A 23289-nucleotide genomic window follows, 5' to 3' on the forward strand; every position below is an offset into this window, starting at 1 on the left:
TCATGGTTTCAGTAAATATATGCTTACCAAAATCATGAATCATGACAACTCAAAATGTTGTTATAAATAGAATATTTGATGTAATGGGTCCACTTAAACTCTGACATGCATCCTATGTCAGAAATGGCACCCACATCAGCAGCAGAAAGAGTGTTGGGCATGCAGGTATGTTGACCCAGAAAGAAGGGCACAATATGAGAGTGAAACAATATTGAAAATTAAAATGTATAATGCCATACTGATGTCTAATGATGGGTATTTAGAAAATTCCAAGTTGAAATATTACCAAATTCGAGGAATGGCTCATATATTTTTGAATATTTTGAAATAAACTGTAACAGCCTTCTGCTGCCCTCTAGTTGCACTTCATGAAATGTAAGCTACTAGGACTAGGATTTCAATTTTCTTTTGTTCTGTATGGATATTCATTTATGAATTCAGTGCAGGACCAATGATGCAAATTGAATGCTTCTTTTGATTAAAACGTTTTAAAAGGTACGCGTTGCAGTTCATTCATTTACATCTTTTTCACTCTAGGCTACTTGCAGGTATTAATCAGTGCAGTATTATTAAATAAAAATATATTTTGGGGTGAAATATTAATTGTATTAATTGATATCCATGACACGCATGATTACAGACATTTAGAAATGGCGTTGCAGAATTCATATCGAAATGTTGTTTGATGTCTGGGCATCAGGCTATACTCTGCGTACAGACAGGGGCGCTACAGATCACGAGCAATCTTCGCTGTCTTTAAACATTAAAAAGTAGCACGTCGTGGGAAAACAACAGCAATAATAATAAGAATAATACGTTTGTTTGATTAAAAGTTTAATTCATCATCACTTCGATCATACTGTACCAGCACGGCCCAAAAAACACTAATGGTAGATGTGAAAGCTGATACCTAAACAACATCTGCCCCATCTGTATCAGCCAAAACATGTTCCTACACGGAGCACGTTTGAAATAAGTGACATTGCAGTCCATTTGTTAAGAAAGTGTGTGAACAGCTGCACATCAGCAGCAGGCACACCTCTTTAACAACTATACAGCATGAGTGCTTACTGAAGAGATGTAATATTAATAATTGTCAGTCAAAAATTCATAATTTACAAACCTGGTGTTCTAAATCTAAATCATCAAATCCTTACAACCTCATATTTTCGAAGATAATTCATTAAACTCTGTGTGACTTAGTGTGCTACTGTATGTCATTTCTGACTAAGCTAACTGATATTTCTGACTTTATGCTTCCCAAAAATATCAAAATTAATTTTAATTTAGAAATTAAAAACATGTTCACCACAAAAGCGATTCAGGTCTCTGCACTGTATTTCATTATAAAATATATTAATACTATTATATGAGTACACAGGGCAAAGAAAATAAACGCCATGTTATTGACCCATAAATATTATCTTAGCCTTGCAATCCAGCATTACATCATACATGCAATCACTATGGCTCATACAAATTTCATATAACCAAACAGCTGAGCACGACATAGGCCTTTGAAATACCAACAGTCTGTCAATGGCAAAATCAGTTGAAATACAATAACTCTAGATAAAATGATTGTGTGAGAGAGGAGACTCTTTTCCAGGCAAAGTGTGAACTGCAGATAATCAAAGCAAAAAAGTTGATTACAAAGGGTGAGTGTGACTGTGATTCACTGAGAGAGCAAGTCTCAGCAAGAGATTGGACCTTACCTTTAACCTTAGCACCAATCAATGCCTTGCTGTCTGCTTGATCTAATCACAGATCAAAGTCCCTTCCACGAGGCACTATCAACAGAGTCTGTTTGTGCTGCTCACTCTTTTCCTTCTAAGCCCTTTGGCTTTATCGGTCTCCGCTTCTTCTTGGACCCTACAGACCTCATAGGACCCAGGGCCACATCATGTTTCCACGTGCGTTGGCGCTGCTCCTGCTATGTATCTCCACAGGCTTGGCTGCCACCCTTATCCAGGCTTCTGTTGATGCAGCTGCGGTGGATTCTCCAGCTGACGGCTCTGTTTTACCTGAAGCGCAGGCTGGTGAAACCCCAGATGTTCCTGCTAATGGGGAGAACCAGGCAGAAAACATCTTGATGGCAGATGTCCCTGTCGAGGGAAAACCTGCAGAGACCCAGAGTTCCACTCAAGAATCTGATGAAGAGTTGGACTGGGGTTTCGGTTCTATCAGAGGGGGTTTCCAGGCAGTGAATGGTTATTTTGACTCCATACTGGAGCTGATGGGAGGTCGGGATGGTGTATGTCAGTACCGCTGTAAATATGGTAAGTCAAACAGTATTTGTATTGAATAGTATTTGTATTTTATTCTTTGCTCAGTGTGCATTCTAAACACTTCTCAGGTCTCTGTCACACTATATGCTTTGGGCAAAGACTTTAACCTTTCTTTCTGCTGTAGAATGCTAAAGGATGCGAGTCTTTCAATCTCCAAAAAGAAGCATAACTACTTTTAGTATACGTTTATTAAAAAAAAAGAAAAGAAAAGAAAAACAGATGTAGTCATTATGATTTGTCATGGAAATGAGAAGATTGTGTACATTCTTCAAAACTTTTCCTTCTGTGTTTCCTCTGGAAAAACAACAACAACAACAATGGTAAAGAAGGTGAATAATGACTGAATATTCATGAATATACAGCTACTTGAAATAAACATTTGTTGTGATTTACAATATGCATATAGTGATTAAAACTGACTCTACTAATGCAAAACTAAATAAATTTTTTATTTGATTTAAGTGATTTAAATAAATGATTTGAGAAGTCTCTTAAATGCAAAATGAATCATTCACAGGACATGGTTCTCGATCAGCTTTTTATGTAAAACATGCCCTCACTGATCTGTCCTCACTCCTCATGTTGACAGACATGTGTGGCATTGGGCAAGTCGATCACACCACTCTACAGATGACTGAATCAGATCATTTCATATGCTTATGCCTGGGAATTTAGGAAGTAGAGGCTACTTTATTTATCTCTTGACTCCTTTACATTAGTGATTTAGTTCTAGAGTGACAGACTTGCTTGTTTTGCTTAGCCTTTGACTGTTAATTGAATACAAATTAATGGAACTTAATACATCCAGAAATTGATTAAATTAGTTTAACTTTGTTGAGAAAGTGCAAATTGTTAGTGTTCTTAATGTTTAATGTTGCTTAAGGAGGGCAGTGAATGTAGTTTATTCAATCAGTATTCTTCATACACAATAAAAGTTGTTAATATAGTTTTGTTACAGTTTTAACAAAATAATTGCATAATAAACTTCATGCGGGTTTCAAAAGTCCTACTGAACATTTGGGTGCTGGGCCTTGACTAAATGCCAAAGCTAAGATAACAAAGTATTTGTAATGTCTGTCTAACCTTATAATGCAACCTTATTTTAAGATGATTTAAATAATATTCCATGGACAGTGTCACCTTCTCTTGAAATGATAAAGACCATGCTCTGAATACCAAACGTGGAAATCTTTGATACTGTTGCACCATGCAGCCCATAGGAAGAAAATCTCACTTGCTCATAATACTTCTTGGATAAATTAACACATATGTGCCATATATGTTTAGTCAGATTTCTCTGTTATTAAGATCATGATTTTTAAACAGACAGTGGTTTGCTATGGAGAAAAGAAAACAGTGATCATAAATATTTCACATTTACTGATCTTGGAGTTACCTAAGGGCTCTGTTTTAGGACCTCTGCTGTTTTAATTCCATGTGTTACATTTAAGTAATTTTATCAGCAAAAAAGTTTTTAATAGCTATGCAAGTGATACACAACTGTTCCTTCAGTTCAATCGGAAGATAACAATTCCATAATAGATACTTTTCAATAGATGTCGCAAAATGTAATAATACTGAATGAATTGTAGTGGGTAAATATATTCAGAGGGAAAAAATGCTGGGAAAAAAATGGCTTCTTCCGTTTCAAATGTTAAATCTGTAGAACAAAACCTGGGTATTATATGTTTAGATTCTGCTTTTTGCATTGTCCCTTATTTAAATTTATTTTAGGTTACCAAAGTTTAATACTATAACTTAAGAAACAGTGTGAAGCCAAATTAGTCCAGAGTCATCAAGGAAAATACTCATGAAAAACAATGTTTTCTGTTCTTTATAAGTGGACCCACTTATAATGCAATGTGTAACTGCTTTTGATTTTTTTTTTTTTCACATAAAGCTCTCAAAGCTACTGTTATATAAAATATATTCTAATAAAGGTCAACAACAACTTTATGTTAATAACTTATTAAAAATATGATATATTATAATGTATCATTTCTGTTTTTCAGGTAAAGCTCCTCAGCCTCGTGTTGGCTATCAAATGCCACCGCCTGATGGTTGTAGCACCTCACTGCTTGGCTTCCAGGTACCGAACAGCGTATGTGTCTCTTTATTTCTACTAACATTAAGCAGTGGCCAGGCTGTCACCTGTTCTGTCCCCATGCATGACCTGTGGGAATCCTGCTAATGAAGTGTGCACTGGTCAATGAATCGAAGTTATAAATAAAAGATCCATCCAAATGTTAGACAGGAGAAAAATTTGATAATTATATACCTTTTGTATCTGATACTTGATAACACAAAGACAGCCCTGCTTGTTTAAAGGAGAAAAGCACTGACCAATGACTTTGGGGTTCAAAGTACAGTGATGCAATATATACAGGAACGCTGGCCTTCAGATAAGCTGGTAGATATCTCACTTCCAGGTTAGTGGCATCAAATATGAAAAAAAAAAGAATTTGTGGCACTTAGAAGTAAGTAAACTAGATACTCTTTTCATTTCTTACACCTTATCTGGTCACACTTTCGTTTGGGGACCAATTCTCACTATTAACTAACTATTAACTATGACTTCTGCCTCAATAAAGTCCTAATTTGCCGATAGTTAGTAAGGTAGTTGTTAAGTTTAGGTATGGGGTAGGGTTAAGGGATTTAAAATATGGTCATTCAGAATAAGCCATTAATATGTGCTTTATAAGTACTAATAAACAGCCAATATGCTAGTAATATGCATTATAATAAGCAACTAGTTAATAGTGAGAATTGGTCCCTAAACTAAGTGTCACCCATTGTCTCAACTAATGTTATGGTGTAATAAATTTCAAGTAAACCCCTAACTGTGACAAACTGAGTTTGGTTGCTTTACATCAGACTCAGTCAGACTGTCTCTTCCTTTCTAAGTGGGTGGTTCTTGGCCATAGTAAGTTGCAATGTGGACCAGACCTCATAGCATTAAGTTAAAGGTCTGGCTCTGCATGACTAGTATTGCACAGTCCAGCACAATTTCAGATATGGTGCTCCTAAATTGAGAGACTAGCACGGACTCTGAAGATGGTTCCGGACAGTTGAGTTTGGCATCCAGACAAAGCGCTGATGGGACTGCTGTCAGGAAAGAGGAAAGCAAATGTGCCAATTACTTTCCACACAAAGACTCATGGACAGCCCTCTGTGTAATTTTCTGGATCTTGAATCAATTCTAACTTTGAAGTTTAAGGTGTTCAATCAGAAAGCACTTACAGAGGCGATATATCTGAATCCTCCTCTATGGGCGACAAATGTAATTGTCTTCTTGTTTCAACTTTACGAAATACGGCCCAACTCTATCCATGCTCCATCACTGCGTCCCTTAAATAACCATGGCTATAAATAAAGCAGGAGTCTTCCACTATTTCACACCAAAGATAGACACCTTTGCTAGATATTGATTTTTATAGAGATATTGAAATTTAGTGATGCATTTAAATATTATAGTTTGGGTAGTACCATAATCTGATTACATTCTTTGCTTACATTGCAAAGCAATTAAATTATATAATTATTATATAAAATCATTGTATAATCATTATCGATATACAGATTCACATACTCTTCATTTCCTTAATTCATTTTAATGTGAGTGGGGCATTAAAATGTTGCAGTCACATAGGTTGTTCCATTTTTTGTGACTAACAAGTTATTTGTGTGGTTATTTATGTGTCTGAACTGCATTTGGTTGTTTGTGTCTTAACAGAGAAGTGCGAAGGTTTTAAAGCTCATGTTGTGTAATTTGCTGTTGCTCTACAGTTTGATATGGGTGTCCCAGCCATGACCAAATGTTGTAATCAGCTGGACATTTGCTATGACACCTGTGGCTCTAACAAGTACCGCTGTGACACCAAATTCCGCTGGTGCCTCCATAGCATCTGTGGTGACCTGAAGAAGAGTCTGGGTCTCATGTCAAAAGTCGAAGGTGTGAAATACACACACACACACACACACACACACTATATTTAATTATTATTTTTTAGTTATGCTGCTTTGCTGACTACATATTGGAACAGATCCATTATCTATTATGGCTAACCAAGCTGAAAAATATTTTTGATTGTTTATATGAATTGTCATTTGCAATAGCACTTTTGTACACCAGACAAATTCCCATCATGGCCTTTCTCTCCCACAGCCTGTGAGACCTTTGCGGACACCATGTATAACACAGTGTGGACTTTGGGCTGCAGGCCCTTCATGAACGGCCAGAGGGCAGCCTGCTATTGTGAAGGAGAAGAGAAGGATGAGCTGTGAAGACCTACAAACCACACCACCTTCAACACATATAAACACTTTACAAGTTTAAACTACTCCACACTAGGGGTCAGTATTAGGATGAATCTCTTAAAGACACACCCTGGTCACATCTCACCACAACAATCAAAAGAAACAATTAAGCAGATTTACTGCAATGCACAACAGTGGTGGTTGTTATTGGATTCTCATTAGTTTGATATAGTTATTTTATTTATCATTATTATTATTTTTAATAATTGTAATTATTATCAGCATACATTAAATGTAGTATATGACATACTGTACTACTGCAATGTATAAATGTTATTAATTTACATTTAGTAATTTAAATAAAATATTTATTTTATTTGCATTGCAGCAAACTAGATTTTTTTGCATAATCGCAATGAAAATGTCATAGAAATTAGCCTAATCTTCCTAAAAATGTCACAAAGCAAGCAAACAAACAAAGAATTGTATTGGTCCTAAAAATTAGACACATATTTTATATGTTCTTCCATATTTTGGGGGAAACAAAATATTACCTTTACTTGTTCTTGACGAGTTCACCCACTTACCCTTGAGCTGGTGTCTGTGGATTAGTTTCAGTTCAGCAAAAACTTTAAAAACAAACAATTATGCTGTCTGTGTGAACGTGAAGATTTGTAGTGTGTGATTGTGTGTAGGTTTGTTATATCCTCCTGACTAACAGGAAAAAAAAAAAAAAGTTTTGTGGATTTAGTCTTTTTTTCATGTCATTACATTGTGTAGGGCATAAGAAAAAAAATGAAAAATAACTTTTTTGAAAAATGATATGTTACGCTAAGTCCTCTGTAGAGGAGACCAGGACATTAAAAAAATTATGTTTTCAAAAAAATTTAAAGACAAGAATAGACATGAAAAGGCAAAAACAGTGGGATTTTTTTTTAAATCACTAATCAATTTTTATTTTTTCTTATACCAAACTTTATATAAAGATGATTTTCAATTATGTTATGAAATATATAACAGAATGATTTGATATACCATTTTGCTTTATGCAATATGTGTGTAAAATGGCCATAAACGGGTTTTCCCATTGAATACAATGTATCTATAAACTGTATCTAATTTGCATATTAATGTATTTTTGGGGCAACATGTAATGAAAAAAGAAGTGTAATAATGGGATAAATAATTGGCAAGATTTTCATAATAATATCTAATATTGGAATGTTCATATATAATTTCTTTCCCTACACACTTGTTGTGTCTTCCAAAATGTGTAATAAACATGCTTTAAGTCCTGGTGTCCTCTACAGTGGACATATATGAAATCGATATCCTGTTTCATAACAGAAAGTCATATTTTGATTTGAAACCCCTTAACATTTTCCTGAGATGTTGATTTATGACAAACAATTAGAAAATTAGTCCGATTTAAATTAGCATTACAAACTATAATCATATTTCCATAAGGGTGTTAAATTTGATCACTAAATTAATGTCAGCCATTTTTAAAGACCAAGGAGAGGGAGTGGCCATGGTGAAACATCCAAACATTTGGTATCTCTGAAAAGCCCTGAATGTGCTCTGTACAGGACATCCAGACTTAAAACTGTGACATGTAAAGTCTCAGAGAGAAATTCACTCAAATATAATGTCCTCTACAAAACTCCATAGCTGGTAGTCAGGAGGATTTGGAAAGACAATATCCATAAGATATATAGGTTGTCTCAATTTCATATGTCCAATTTAAAAAATAATATTAATTTTCTTACATTAAAAAAAAGGCCCATAAACACAAACAAACACATAAACAAATTATTCAAAACTGCAAAATGCTTCTTATTCTAAGCTGAAATGCCTTGGCTTATACTGCATGCACAATACATCACCTAGATGCATGCACATGGAAAGACATGGAATCTTCTAGTAAGGCAGATGAGCTTTATATAGTAAATATAATTGTCAGAAGTAGTGGAAGGAAGCAACTGATGCAACTCATAAATGTACGATTACTGCAGATACTGTATGCAGTATGGATTTGTTTAAATACAGTAAAGTAGCCTATAGATGGCGTTGTGGGTAAGAGATTTCATAGACGTGTGGTCTCATGGATCTGGCAGTATACGAATGGGTCCACTGGACAGTACGTGTCGCACTTGGTGTTGATCAGTCCAGAGATCTCTCCTCAAACGCTTTCGGCAGTCCTGTGTACAGCGAGATTCCCCTTGTTCCTGCCCACACACCAGCACACGGCAATGCAGGAACACCTCCTAATACACACACAGTACACACAAACGTTTCAGCAAAGTAATAATAGCTAGCCCATTAGCACACAAAAGCACATGCATAGGACAGACCAGGCAGTTGAATTTGCCAGCATGCACCTGTTCCCTACTCACTCTGTTGTCCTTGCCAATGAACTTGAAGACAGGGACCTGGTAGTGTTTGGAGAGCTGGTCTTTAGCCGAAAGCTGACGCACCGTATCGTCTGAAATGCAGCTGAGAAATATAAGGCCATTAAAGCACAACATTCTCTAAATACAGACTCTGCCTTTGTTTAAAGGTGCCAGAAGCAATCGCTCCTCAAAATACCATGGATAAATTGTACCCACAACCTCACAGATATATGACACTGAAAACGGTGTCCTGAGGAATCACACCTGCCTCTGTGACAGCCCTAGGGGTTAAAATTGTCAGGGGAGCCATCCAATCAGAACACACTATTTGCTTCTTTTATCTGTCAGGTTTGCTAAAATATTCAGGTTTTGGAGAGAGATATTGTGGTAGAAGGGATAGGGTGATCTAATTCTGTGGCTAGTTTAAGTAAGCAAAATGGCTAAAATCACTTATAGCACCAGTCATGGAGCATGCAGAATGGAATTGAGTGTACAGAATTATTTTAAATACCTACCCATCTTTGATAAGGTAATATTTTAAGGCCTGGTCAGCTTCGGGGCCAGGTGTTGCAAAACAGCTTTCTACAAAGGCAGCAAGGCCATCCACCCTCTCTCGTGGCTCAACACCAAAGTACAGCGAATCATGCAAACGCAGTTGAGGAGGTTGGTTGTACGACTCGGAAAATTCAGCGTTTTTGAAGAGCTCCAAACTGAAGGGGAATATTCCTTCGCTGTGGCCCGCTAACTCGAGTGCTGTGTTGCGCAGACTGGGCAGGTAGCCATCCGACACCTCGTACTGCCGTGGAAACTCACACGTAATTGGGAGCAGTAGTTTACTGGTACGCACAATCAAGTCCCCATTGCTGCTGGGACTAGACCGTGGCAACCCTGTTACCAAGTTGGTGCCAACAATTTTGTCATCAATGACCTGGAGAAGAGAGAAAGGAAGATAATTTTCCACTACAGTCCCAGAGAACTATCAAATATTTTATAAGCTAACATGTAATGGTATTCACCACCTATTTTACTTCAGTAATGTAAGAGTGAGGATAAATATGTAAGCTAGGACTTGATTTTATCCATTAGGGTTGGATTCTGAAAAGTAGGTGTTACGGATCCAGACCTGGATGCGAGCCGCAGATTATAAAGAAACACCATTGGCAAGTACTTTTGCGGAGACTTTTTGACCAGGATGAGGGTGAAGGTCAAGTTCACCCTCTGGAACATCACAGTATTTCCCAGTGGTAACGGTTCTTTCTGGCTCTATTATTGTTGGCTATTATTGCCATAAGCTGCAGCACATTAAAAACCGACAAGTTTTCTGTGACCTGGTATGCATGAAATCCAATGACTGATCAAAGTTTGAAAAATCCGTAATTTTTACCTGGACCACAGTGCCACATGTCTTCAGACTAAAGTGGAGGTTAATGTGGGTGCCATTGGAAATGCCCCGGCAGGAAGTGTTAGACAAGAAGAGTTCAAGCCCTCCCACCAAGTCTTTGGGAACCGAGACCTGTATGAACCTAGGATCACACTGCAAAGGGACTGCACACAAAACACACAAACAAACAACAAAACGTCAAAGTCAAATCTACAAACCCTGACAGATAAGGGGCAAAAGGCAGGAAAGATAAGTTCAGCTCACCCTGACAGGTCAGTTTGTCATCTCCCAATGTCAGACCCCGGGGACAATGACAGTAATATGAGTCGTCCTCTGAGGAGCATCCATGGCTACAGCCTCCATTCACATTGTCACAGCCAGCAGTCTCTACAAAGAACCACAGAAACCACAATGCATGAGTTAAATGAAAGTCTGCCCATATTCAGGATGCTCTGTTTTACCATGTTCTTACCTTTACAGCTCTTCCCGTCCAAGTCCAGTACTTTACCTGGTCCACACTCACATCGACGAGAGCCCTTGGTGTTGATGCATTTTTCTGCACATCCTCCATTGCCTTTCTCGCATTCGTTCACATCTTACACATAACACACCAGAACGAGTTAAAAACAGAAGCAATGTCAAGTAGAAACTTCGAAGGCAGCATCCTAACTTAAATAGATCGAGTTGGAACACACAGGCAGCAACTTTGCACGTCATTGAATGCTTCACCTGAGAAGACTAGACTCGAGTGCATTAGGATTGTTTTCTATATATGCAACATTGCTTTAGAATTTGTCTGTGTGTCTTTAACAGAACAGTCTTTGTTTCAGGAGCAACACAAAATGCTGCCTTAAAATGTTCCCTCTGTAGGTGGATGACTGTTTTGCAACAAGGCCAGTAATTTACGTTGTGCTGGAAGTGGAATTGACAGTGATTAGTTAAGTTGCTCCTGACAAGTAAAAAGGTTATGAAATGCTTACAGGAAAAACTGCAAGCCCGAGACAAAGGATCAATGTGCACGATAGATGGCTTGATGTCCTTAAGTATATCCAATCCAGTAAATGAACACATTCAGTTACATGTAATTGTTTTCACTTATTCTGTTTACTTCTTATTTTCCTGTTGTGTCTTTGCCCCTTCACTACAGCATTTGGAGTTGACACCTTTCTCTCACCAGCTTGTGAAGAAGGAGTGCTTCATGCACCGTGTCCCTTCTGCAAATTAAGGAAGGATTTGAGGGGTCTAACCCTTCCAATTAGGAAGGAACCCCCTAAGCCCCCAAGTCAAACTAAAAGTTGGAACGTCTTTTTTATTTTATTTTAACAGTGTTTCAAGTGTGTCAGAGTGTGTAGACTACTTGGGCCTATACCATGGGTGTCCAGTCCTGCTCCTAGAGGGTCAACGTCCTGCAGAGTGTAGCTCCAACAAAGCCTGGATCAGTGTTACCAAGTCTGCAGTACTACCATGGAATTGGGCTACTTTTACACATTTGACACAGGTTATTTTTTATTTTGCAGGTTAAAGTGATCTCAAGGAATGCAATTTTGATGGAGGGACCTCCAACAGAGGGGAAAACCGCAGAAAAATTGCTATTGGGCTAGTTTTTAATTGCGATTAGACTGGTTTTGTTCCGCAGACCTTGCAACCTTGGCAACCCTGTGCTGGAGTATTCTAGTAATCCTGAAGACCTTGATTTGCTGCTTCAGGTTTGTTTAATTATAGTTGGATCTAAATCTGCAGGAACTCCAGGAGTAGAACTGGACCCCCACACCCTATACAGTCTTGTCCTAAACTTCTATTTATCCTTGGCCTCTGGCTGTTCTTGTAACCACATATCCTTAAGAGATAGAGTCTTGTGAACATAAGTTACGCTCATTCTGAGAGGTAACCATAGCAACAGCACCAGACAGGAGCAATTTGTCTTCAAGACGAACTTCAGCAGACTGTGTCCTGACCATTACCTACAGAAATTCCTTTAAAAATATATACCCCTTGAAAGTTGCTGCATAATTTGCACTTTTCACTATTAAAAGTATTGATTTTGATGGCTGCCTTTGTACAGTACATTAGTGTTTCTCAATTTCGCCTTTTAACAGTCTTGCGGTCTCTTTCTCATCACTGCAAAAGTCCACTCTCATTCTCATCATAATATAACTCTTCTGCTCTATAAGCATTTATCTTGGCCAGGCTTGGACCGCACTGTTACTTACCCAGACATGTCTGTGCATCAGGGCCTAGAATCGTTCCCTCAGAACAGCGGCATTCTGGCTCGACAGGACAGTCAGCTCCGTTACACTCCCCCTCATCACATATGTCATAGAAATCTATAGCGACACACATAACAAAACAGTCTGATGGAGGTCAGTTTTATCCAACATGTCAGAAAGACCCAGTGAGGCAGGAGGAAGACTTACGGCCACAGTAGACGTGGAAGCAGACGGACGGTCGGGGCAGGCGGTAGACATAGTAACCCTTAGCACAGGCCTTTACGTCCACACTAGCTGTCCAGTGACAGCAGTTATTATTGAAGCTAGCACACGCAGGGAGGGTGACAATGCCATCATTAGGCTGAGGGTGACTGCCATTCAGCCAGATGGGGGCATGGGTACCACAGTGGTTCTCCTCGATACAGAAGGTTGGCATAGCATCCCCAGCCATCCCCGTAAAGCGATACCATTCTCCCGCCACATGCCGGTCGCACAGAGGGACTCCCGCAGAATTGTTGACGTGGTAGTCAGTGTTCCGCCATGGTTCATTCAGACTGATATAAGCTGAGCAGGGATCTAGAGCTAAGCAATGCAAGAGAAAAATTGTTCAGAACTGGTCAGCACATATTATGTGTTACAGCACTGTATTGATACAGATTTCCTGCTTTGATTCTGATTTTCAAGCTCTCTATTCAATTTATTTGAGTATGTTTTGCTTATAATATTCATTGTTCTTACATATAAAATAATTTTTCTCCATTAATGCAGCGAATTTCACAAGGCAGTGGTTTCTGCGACCCCTGTACAGTATATTTAATTGGACCTCCTTGGTCAAAATCATGTCTGGGGTGGGGGTAGAATTTGCAGGGCCTTGGGGGGATCTTCAGGGCCCCCCAACAACTCTGGGCCCCCTGTACTAGACTCACTGTTCCTGCCAACCATTTGTTTTGAGAATCAGGATACTGTTCACGCATTATGTTTTTTTATTTACCTTTATTTGTATAATCTTTGTTTTATATGTATTTGTATTTACTAAAACAAAACTGGTCCAGCTCATAAGAGTCAGTCGTTCATGAATTGAACGGTCTACACTAGCTTGCCTTTTGTATGTTTATTGTACTTAAAGCCTGTAAGGACAACTTAATAGAAAGAAGTTTCTTGTCATTATTTTTACTGCATACATTGTTTACTGCATCACGTTCATTGCAGTTACGGCACTGAAAATAGGCATGAAGTATTTGATTTGGAAATTTTAAGAACTGATATCAAGATCACTTAAAGAAAGATTGTGATTAATTTAAATATTAATTTTTTAATGTGTGGTGACACCAGTGGCAAGAAATCACACACTTAGCCTATAACTAACTTAACCTGCAAGCTTCATTTGAAAGATGAACTGGTCAACAAGCTTTACCAGTTTTTAAGCTTTGTTGGTGAATGAGATGGTCCAGCCACTAGAAAACTACTAAACCAACACTTAACAGCATTAACTAGTCAGGAAATATATGCTGGTCATTTCAAAAGTGGTAGAGGAAAGCCTAATAAGCTCAGTGTCATCTCTTTCAGAATGTGTTTTTAACCAGAGCAGGTTTACTAAAGCTACTGTATACAGATAAAGTCCTGCACCCTACAGCATGGGCATGCAACTGCTTGTTAAATAAGATCTGTCAGTTCAAAACCCTTTTCTTTCAGGTGGTTGGCAGCTTACAAAGGAAGGCTAATCAATACTCTACACTGCACCACTGCACCCATCCTTACACTCTCAAATGAATTAGGTCCTCGTATGAAGTTAGGCTGCTTTGCTGGACCATGTGGAAATGAAAAATGATGCAGCATAAGACGTGAAAGACCATTCGTCAGGAAGCGGCAGCAGCTTGATGAGGCATAGAGGGAGAATCCTTTCCACAGTAAATTATCACCTCAGATAAAACAAAAATCAAAGCCAGTGTAAGACTTGAAGAACCTCAGACAATTTGATCTTCTGAGATACGGACAAGAACCACATAGTGTATTAACATACAGGCATCTGTTTCGATATCACCCTGAGAGAAGATGCGAGAAAAGTCCCTTCTCACCTATCCTTTTCATCCACTTCCTCCACCTCACTCCGCTCACTCAGAATGGTCAACAGCATAATATAATGTTCTACATGAATGCAAGTGATATTCACAGTCATGTTTGGTATCATTTGAATTGTCTCAAGTCGACTGGTACCATGGTCTCAATCTTACAAGAAGTAGACTAAAAGGTAATACAGATCCTAAGAGTTTAGAGATATTTTGCTCACTGTTGAGGGTGTGTCATTTCCCAGTGTCTTTCATGCAAATTACCATCTGTTCCCAAAAGGTGTATACTCTCCACGTCTAGGACTTGATCAATGCAAATTCCAATTGGTAGTTCCTGTCTCCATTTGGGGGATGTTTGTCTTGGTCTGAGTACTTAAGGAAATGTTGCAAGAAGATCAGGGCACTTCTATAGCCAGATGAGCCCGTAGTGTGGTGTGTCTATACACTCCATACTATGTATTTTCCGAAGTCAAGTATGCATTTTTTACTCTTAAATCTATCTTTGAGAATTTGATGTCTTGTGTTGATTTGATATATCTGATTGACTATGTAATTGGCATAATACATATTTACCTGACTGACAATAAATTGTTACATTTGATTTTATTCTGACTTCTGACTCTGAAATTATTGACTCTAGTAGATTATGTTGTATCCTTTTTACCGCATTGTCTGCATCAGGTTAGTAACAGACTAAAATCCAGTTGAGATGGAGCATAGGGTACGCCAACTGTATCTTTAGAGATCTGGCTAACACATGGTATTAGTTCAAGTGTACTTACACCGTAAGGGCTAAAAGGGAATTTCCGTTTAGGTCAACTGGATGTTGTTCGACCAACCTAAATAAGGTGAGCCTAACCTCTATTTACTGTAATGTTACTCTAGCTAAGTGAGCATGGGAAAACATGGCATGACCAAACCAAAGCTTCTATCAGAGAAAGTAATGTTGGTTGGCTTATATTGTAATAGTGGTCGTGACCTCTGACTAGAGATAATGTTGCTTTATTCAAGTGTGTACAGATCTATGGGGACTAAACAAAAGTAGTTTTAGAATGAGCAAGCATAGGAGCGGCTATCTAAAGTATTAGTCAATTACCTCTGTCTAATAACCAAGACTGCCGTGTATGTGACCGTGAGGTACGCTAACGGCCGATGCGATATCTCTGAGCGACATGAGAATCCGAATGAACGAGTACAATAAGATTAAAGGGTTAAATATAATAATCATAAGTCTAGATAAATTATCCTATGAATCATCAATAATAATTGGCATTCTAACCTAAATTCGAGGTCATAATAAAATGGAGTCAGATTAGAGTTTAATTTAAATTAAATTACTTTGCGCACCGAAAAGACAGAACACGCGGGAAAACTTCAGCCACCGTTGGATACTTTTCCAACGTCGTAGACCTTACACCGCAAACAACAAACTGTCCCCTGGCTTGTGGTAAATTTTCCCTGTCGTGCAGGTATAGAATCAATTGTCGCTGGTCATACCTAATTCCAAATGATCAGAGTAGAGGTCAGGGCTTTTTGTGCAAAAACACAAACCTTCAAGTAGATGGACATTTGCCTCCTACTTGCCTTCTCAAAATCCTCACACAATGCATTTAAATGTGACTTTTACATTTTCTGAAGGAAATGTGAGCGGTGCTTGTCTATGTAAAACCGACCACCTTTATGCTAGGGTGTTGCTTTTTGTTTACTAAGAGTCTTTTGTTGTTGGTGTTTTAGCTTTTTGCTATGCTGTTGCCAGGGTGTCCTGAATGGTTGCTAGGTGATTGCTTACTGAACCAACTGAAAACAGCCCACCCTGTTTCTGGTTTCCAGATATGGCTCATCTGATCACTTAAAAAAGTATTAACACATCCATATTATTTGCCATATTATTAATGTGTAATCATTTAAATTTTATTATTATTTTTTTTTAATCACAAGCCCTTTGTAACAGTGCCTTTGAAAACAGCACTTTCACACCCACATAAATGTTTTAATATTATAATTAATATTACAGTGTAGTATTATCAGCACAGGAAGAATGTAGATAGGTCTGTCTCCTAGGGATGTTCAGTTGATACAAGAACAGCTGGAGGTCAAGGATAAACGGATGTTCAGGTCATGACAGTTTACCGTAAACACAGCATTCTTGGACACTGTTACAATAAATTCTCAATGTCATCTTTAACATCAGCTGCATATCCACATATAACCCCACCTAGCCACACACAGATTATTTTTATTTTTTTCAATCCAAATACTGTTTATTTCTTGGGCATATTTTGGTATATATATAACAAATGGTGCATGAGCTTAAATTATGAATGTTTCTTGATAAAGATATTTAATTATTAAATAGAATAGAATAGAATAGAATAGAATAGAAACTGAGCCAAAAGCATTGACTAATTTTAAATGTTTAACTAAAAAATAACAATAATAATCTTTACCTTTATCTCTACAGCTATGATTAAGTAATAATATTAATTTCAGATGTCACACATCACTATTACTATTGCTTATAATCAGCTTTGGCACATAACCCATCCCGCATCATTTATGGTACAATCATAATTGATAGTTCAATTTCTTATTAAGCAGATGTCTGCTAAGTGAGCAGATTTGTGATTTCCATGAACTTACATTGAGGTACGTGAACCATATCTAGAGCTGTATTACAGAAAAATCCTGACTCAGGATTAGAATAGAATCCGATGCGATATCCTGAAGAATCCTATCCTATATATTTGGTAACCATGGTAATTTTAATTAGGAAACATCTTCAAATCTTAAAGGGTTAGTTCACCCCAAAAGTTACATTCCTGTCATCATTTACTTACCCTCATGTTGTGCCAACCCTGTTTGACTTTCTTTCTTCTGTGGAACAAGATAATTTGTGAAATGTCTCACTGTTTTTTTTTCTTCTTCATACAATAGTAGTCAAAGGTAACCACGATTCTTCAAAATATCTTCTTTTGTATTCAGCCGAAGAAAGTCGTACCAGTAAGGAATGACATGAGGGCATGAGGGTGAGTAAATAATTTTTACTAACCCTTTATGTCAAGAATTAATATGGGAAGTTTCTGTAATACAAAACATCAAAAACACTTGAGGATGGGCCAGTAAGAACATTTTGGCTTTACCTCTTAGCAACCACATACTGTAGCAACACACTAAAACCACTCAGAACCCCCCACAACAATCTAAAATCATGGTGGTGACTATTGTCAAGTCACCTTTATTTATATAGCACTTTGTGCAATACAGATTGTTTCAAAGCAGCTTTATAGTGATAAACAAGAAAATGATTCAGTTATGCAAACAGATTTCAATTCTGCTGTAAATCAGCTCTAAAAAGACAATAGTAAACAGTCATTATTCAGTTGAAATCGGTTCATTGTTGATTCAGTTTGGTTCAATAACTGTAAAGTCCATCAATTATGGAATGAGTTTGATCTATAAAGCAGCTTTTGCAAAGGTAAGCATGGCCTTCAAAAAATGTCAAATATAGAGTATTATAGCAATACGCTAATCACAGTCATTTGAAAAATATCTAGTTTTGGTTTCTGCCAGTCTCAAACTTAATGGAAAACTGGTTGGCAGTGCCCTTTAGAATGAAACTCAAATAAGCTCATAATAATAATAATAATAAGCAGTGTGCGTGTAAAATAAGAGCTTACCGATGGCCTGTGCTGTACTCACAGCTTGTAGAAGAACAACCAAAGTGAAAAGCATGTCCAGTGGTAGAGAGGAACTTATTTAATGAGAAAGCCACAGGCGTACACCCAGTCGTTCCCGTCTTGTCACAGTTTGTGGAAGAGATTTGTGGTTTGGAGTCTGTTATCTCTGTCGTTATGAAGCGTCTACTAGCACAATGACTGTAAACATTTTGTTTGTCGTCTTCCCGTGGACAGGACATTTATCTCACCTTGACCTCTTCTCCTGTCCCCTTGTCCCGTTTAAGAAAACCCACCTCTTCAGATAGAGACAGGACCATCCTCTCATTGTTATTGGAGTCCGGCTTATCCATCCCACCCTGATACATCTCCTCTATCTTCCCACCCAACACTAGTCAACCGTCTTCAGCTGATGATTTCACTTACAGCAGTGACAGCAGTGCAGATGTAGACAGTGTAAGAAAAGAAATTCAGGAGGAGTTTCATCTCTTGCTTTCTGTTGAACTTCTTATAGGTGTTTATAAGTCAGACTATACGCACAGCAGTTCAACACTTAGATTCATCCATCCACTTCACATCTTCAGAGTTCACAATCTTCAAAGTTCTTTAACCTATACCATTCTCTTCTTATTTCTTTGTAACTTACATTTACATTTACATTGTCATTTAGCAGACTTAGCATTCAAGAGGCTTCTCTTCACTGATTATGCAAGTTTATCAAGCACCAAATCAGCACATTAGAAGAATTTCATAAGGATTATGTACAGGTTTCTCACACAAAGCTATTGTATGGCTTCTTAAAGGTTGGAATAAAAGTCATATAAACTACTTTTATTATACTTTTCTGTTGCTTTGTCTTATCAGTTTAGAGAAAAGTACTCCTTTAAGACATCCATTAGTCAGTAATCAGTCAGACTTAGCTTTGCACGTTGTGAAGTTCGTCGTCTTTCCTTTGTCCTTCACAGCAGCACAGGAAAGACGGGACAATGTACTGCTAATCATTGGTGTCATTAGCACAGAGTAGAGGAAAGTGTCTGAAGGTTATCGCAGAGACTGAAGAGAGGAGATTGACAAATGGAGAGGTGCTGCTGGTTTTCTCAAGTCTTAAGAGTTTAACAAGCATGGATGTGTCGGTTTTATTCCTCATTTAAGTAAAGAAGAGAAATGGGCTGAAATGTGTGAAGAGTCTTTTAGAGTTACTGGGCTGTCTAGTAATAATGTTCGCTTGTTGCTTAAGATCAGTTATAGAATATCAGAGTAAATGCAGACTTTGCAAGAATGAAACCATGGGAGAAAAACAGTCTTGCTTTCTTCGCGTAGGTAGAAAAGAAGCATCTTCTTTAAGGGCATTTGATTGCATACTCATGCAGTCAAACAGAAGCCTGCTATCTGGTAGGAAGCGGAGTTAATTGTGGGAAGAACCAGGAGTCGAGCAGGTCAAGGAGAACATCACTGTTGAGGTAAACATGACTCTAAAACAAGTGCTGCAGCTTAATTAGAAACAAACCATTCAGTTGTTATTATGAAACTTTATACTTTATATAGGGGAAGTCGTGGCCTAATGGTTAGAGAGTCGGACTTGTAACCCAAAGGTTGCGGTGGGGGGGGTGAATACAGCGCTCTCTCCCACCTTCAATACCACGACTGAGGTGCCCTTGAGCAAGGCACCGAACCCCCAACTGCTCCCCGGGCGCCGCAGCAAAAAATGGCTGCCCACTGCTCCGGGTGTGTGTTCACGGTGTGTGTGTGTGTTCACTGCTGTGTGTGTGCACTTTGGATTGGATAAATCCAGAGCACTAATTCCGAGTATGGGTCACCATACTTGGCCACACGTCACTTTCACTTTCACATATACAGTTGTGGTCAGAATTGTTGGTACCCATGGTAAATATGAATAAAGAAACCTGTGAAAATAAATCTGCATCGTTAATCCTTTTGATCTTAAAAATGTACAAAAATCTAGCCTTTCATTGGAGAATAAGAATTTAAAATCTCATGAAATCTCACACTATGTTGCACTATAAACAGATTTGCATTTATAATAAATAAATAAAATGACTACCGGATCCAAAACTGGATAAGTATTTATTGATAATTGACTTACATTTCTCTTTTATACACATTTCACAAATGATACAGGATTTTACATAGTCATTTTTAAAGTCTTCTGATATTACAGCATCCGATGCCAATGACAAAATGAACAAATGAAGAATATGAAAAAAATGTTTTTCATTCAGTGTCACCCATTACCTTCCCCCCCCCCCCCCATATAATTTTCATTTTAAGTGCACATGAAGAAACCTTTAAAATAATACACATACCTAAAACATAATCAGTGTGGGAGTATAATAAGGAGTTAAAGAAAGACGGGCAAATGGATGGAGCGAGGGGTGTTCAAGAAGGTCAGGTCTTCCATACTCTCTGATCTCAGATCAGTGTTCAGAATAAAGGCAGCACTGCACAGATTGCAGCATTGAGACTGAGAGAGAATAAAACAAGACATAATGAAGGGGAGATCCTTGACCAATCAGAACCTGTGTAGCAGCCGAGAGCATCCTTGCTGCTGGGTCATGGAGGGTGAGGGATTGGGTGGGGAAAAAAATCTAACTCTGCAATCTGCAATCAGCATTCATAATAATCTTTGCTTTTTTTAATTCATTTATATATAATTTCCCCATGTAAACATACATTCATGCAACACCCGCTTTAGAATAGATTCCATATATTTGATATATTATTATTTAAAAAACCCTGAAACAAACAGAAAACCCTACAACTAAACTAAAAGAAGTTCAACGTATCAGATAATGACCAGACCCAAGACCTATTAGAGGTCGAGGGATGTCAGTGTACTGGGCATCCTGGAGAGTGAGATGGTTGAGTTTTTGCCCTGAAATAACTTTGGAGTGTGTTTAGGCTTGAATTTATGATTGTTGATCACATAAGAGAGGAAGAATGGATGTTTTTATGCTCATGATGAATTGCTATGGACGAAGATTATGCATGAATAGAAAATTCATGAAGTCTGAGACGAGATGCTGACACCAACTGCATATTGTCACAAATGTGCACAGCGACCTTGATTCTGCCTTCCATCAACATCCTTTATTGATCCTAGAATGACATCCCATTCAACCAGTTTTAAGGTTTAGGTTAAGGATTATGAACATTTGTATAATCAGCTGCTAATTTCTTTCAGGGTGATTAATGCTTAGCTTCAGCACTGTGCCTCAATGTTATTTCAGGACCAATAAAAGATATGCATGTGTCCTGTACCCATCAGCTACGACGGGAGTGATGGAACCACAGTTTAAATTTCAGTTAATAGGGCATACAGTCTGATAAACCCAGTTCAAACTCAGATAAAAGAGTGAAGCATCTCCACTGAAAGCAGCTGGGTCAGACATAATGCAGTTATCAGGCTGTTATCTGTTAAAAATCACCTACAGTTCAGGTCTTGCGGTGTTAAATCACAATGTAATTCACTCAAGCACACTGAGTAACTACCATTGACCTGAACTCCTCATCAACAACAAATAGTCACTGTTAAAGGGCCTCCATCACAACACTTACACTTTAGCCAGACATGCAAAATCCGCAAACCACCGTTTGGTTTATGATAACCTAGATTACACTTTCCCTTCCCAAAAAGGTCTGTTGTTATTTACCATAATGCCATTCCAAACCCAAAGGGATAATTTTTTGTCCAGTGAACCCAAATCAGACATTTTTGAAGAATTTTCACATTTCTTAGTGACCTCAGTTCATAGTGACCATGTCTGTCAAGCTACAAAAAAAAAAAGTAAATGTTTATATGACTCAAATGCTATATTACAGGTTTCCTGAATACAATAGCTTTCTGTGAGGAACACACTGAAATTTAAAATGTAAATTCTTTCAATGTTTACTCACCCTCATGTCATTCCAAACCCATAAGACTCTTCAAAACAGCAAATGAGGACATTTTTAACATTCTCTCATCACTTGTGTCCATTCTTTGAAATTCCACACAACAAAAACACTGATCTATCAAAAAAGAGGTAATAAAAGTAATCCATAAGAATCGAGAGATTTAATCCAAGTCTCCTGAGGAGACACAATCAATTTATTTGATCAACACCGCTCTATGTATGTGCATTGAATTCATTAATTAATTTGTACATTAATAAAAGCCTATATTAAATCTCTTCATCATATAAAGTCTCTTCCGAAAACTTGAACTAAACCAGCTGATTCATACAAATGTGTTTTTGTACTTTCTGACACATCAAAGTCTTCACTGACAAAATGAATGTTATTAATGAATTACTGAATGTTAACAATATCTTTATTTCGGTTTTAAAGAAATTTAAGTCTTGTGGGTTAGTAATGACACGAGGGTGAGTAAAAATACACAAAATGTACATTTTTGGCTGAACTATCCCTTGCAGTCATCAACTTCTGAAAATCTTCCCCAGTACTGCAACTCTGAAACATGAAACATCAACGTTTGAATCTAAAGATGAACACAATTGACAGTTTAGAAAAAATTATATCTGTCCCTCAAAATTGTTAATTGTGGCTTCTGTGGTCAGTAAGAATGTTGTATGGAAATGAACTGCTAAATTTCTCCTTTTGAGTTGCACAGAACATTCTTTTTTTGGATGAATTACAGTATCTCTTAAATGTTCCGTTTGTCAGAGCTGTAGGCTGGAGTCTCGCCCTGTAATCCCTCCACCTCTAGAGACACAAACACAACATGAATATGGCTTTAAAAAACGCTTAATGACGACCACAGGCACAAACATGGACAGTCTGACATAAGGAGCAGACTTCTGCTATAGAACAACAGAGCTATTTCTCTGCGGGGGTCTGAGTGTGTAAGGGAAACCCATAATAGACAATAAGATTACGGGCCATGATAACTGCCCAAAAAACTATTTCAAGGCTTGTCTTGATATGATCATTTTGTTAGAGAACAACCAGGGTCAAGTCCATTTCACATCCCTCAGATTCAAAAAGTCTGGGCGACCAGGGAAAT

The 23289-nt window shown here is 37.9% G+C and overlaps 3 protein-coding genes across 7 annotated transcripts in view; 1 reads left to right on the forward strand and 2 right to left on the reverse strand.

Annotated features, from left to right (window-relative positions):
* Positions 1-1770: 1770 nt before the first annotated feature.
* Positions 1771-7174, forward strand: pla2g12b (phospholipase A2, group XIIB). 2 transcript variants are annotated; one of them, XM_016449470.1, is made up of 4 exons: positions 1771-2279; positions 4301-4389; positions 6075-6240; positions 6454-7174. In XM_016449470.1, the coding sequence occupies exons 1-4, from the start codon at positions 1904-1906 to the stop codon at positions 6570-6572; spliced, it is 750 nt and encodes a 249-aa protein (XP_016304956.1). In that variant the 5' UTR covers positions 1771-1903; the 3' UTR covers positions 6573-7174. The 2 variants fall into 2 exon arrangements, with proteins under 2 accessions (XP_016304956.1, XP_016304957.1); XM_016449471.1 differs by having other exon boundaries at positions 4301-4377.
* Positions 7175-8469: 1295 nt separating this feature from the next.
* Positions 8470-18492, reverse strand: oit3 (oncoprotein induced transcript 3). Of its 2 annotated transcripts, none has more exons than XM_016449473.1 (9): positions 18270-18492; positions 12734-13102; positions 12530-12643; positions 10792-10914; positions 10584-10706; positions 10323-10483; positions 9454-9866; positions 8942-9041; positions 8470-8812 (listed from the first exon to the last, which is right to left on the reverse strand). In XM_016449473.1, the coding sequence occupies exons 1-9, from the start codon at positions 18322-18324 to the stop codon at positions 8648-8650; spliced, it is 1623 nt and encodes a 540-aa protein (XP_016304959.1). In that variant the 5' UTR covers positions 18325-18492; the 3' UTR covers positions 8470-8647. The 2 variants fall into 2 exon arrangements, with proteins under 2 accessions (XP_016304959.1, XP_016304958.1); XM_016449472.1 differs by having other exon boundaries at positions 12734-13108.
* A 2123-nt stretch (positions 18493-20615) lies between these two features.
* mcu (mitochondrial calcium uniporter) overlaps positions 20616-23289 on the reverse strand; it is a 92758-nt gene continuing 90084 nt past the window's right edge. For 2 of the 3 annotated variants that reach the window (XM_016449474.1, XM_016449475.1), the window contains one exon: positions 20616-23289. This exon is cut by the window's right edge and continues 1553 nt beyond it. The gene's annotated coding sequence lies outside the window, so the exon portion shown is untranslated. The other variant, XR_001630979.1, reaches the window with a different exon arrangement.

Source organism: Sinocyclocheilus anshuiensis, unplaced genomic scaffold (assembly GCF_001515605.1).
Source record: "Sinocyclocheilus anshuiensis isolate Anshui unplaced genomic scaffold, SAMN03320099.WGS_v1.1 scaffold475, whole genome shotgun sequence".
In the NCBI taxonomy this organism is placed as follows: domain Eukaryota; kingdom Metazoa; phylum Chordata; class Actinopteri; order Cypriniformes; family Cyprinidae; genus Sinocyclocheilus; species Sinocyclocheilus anshuiensis.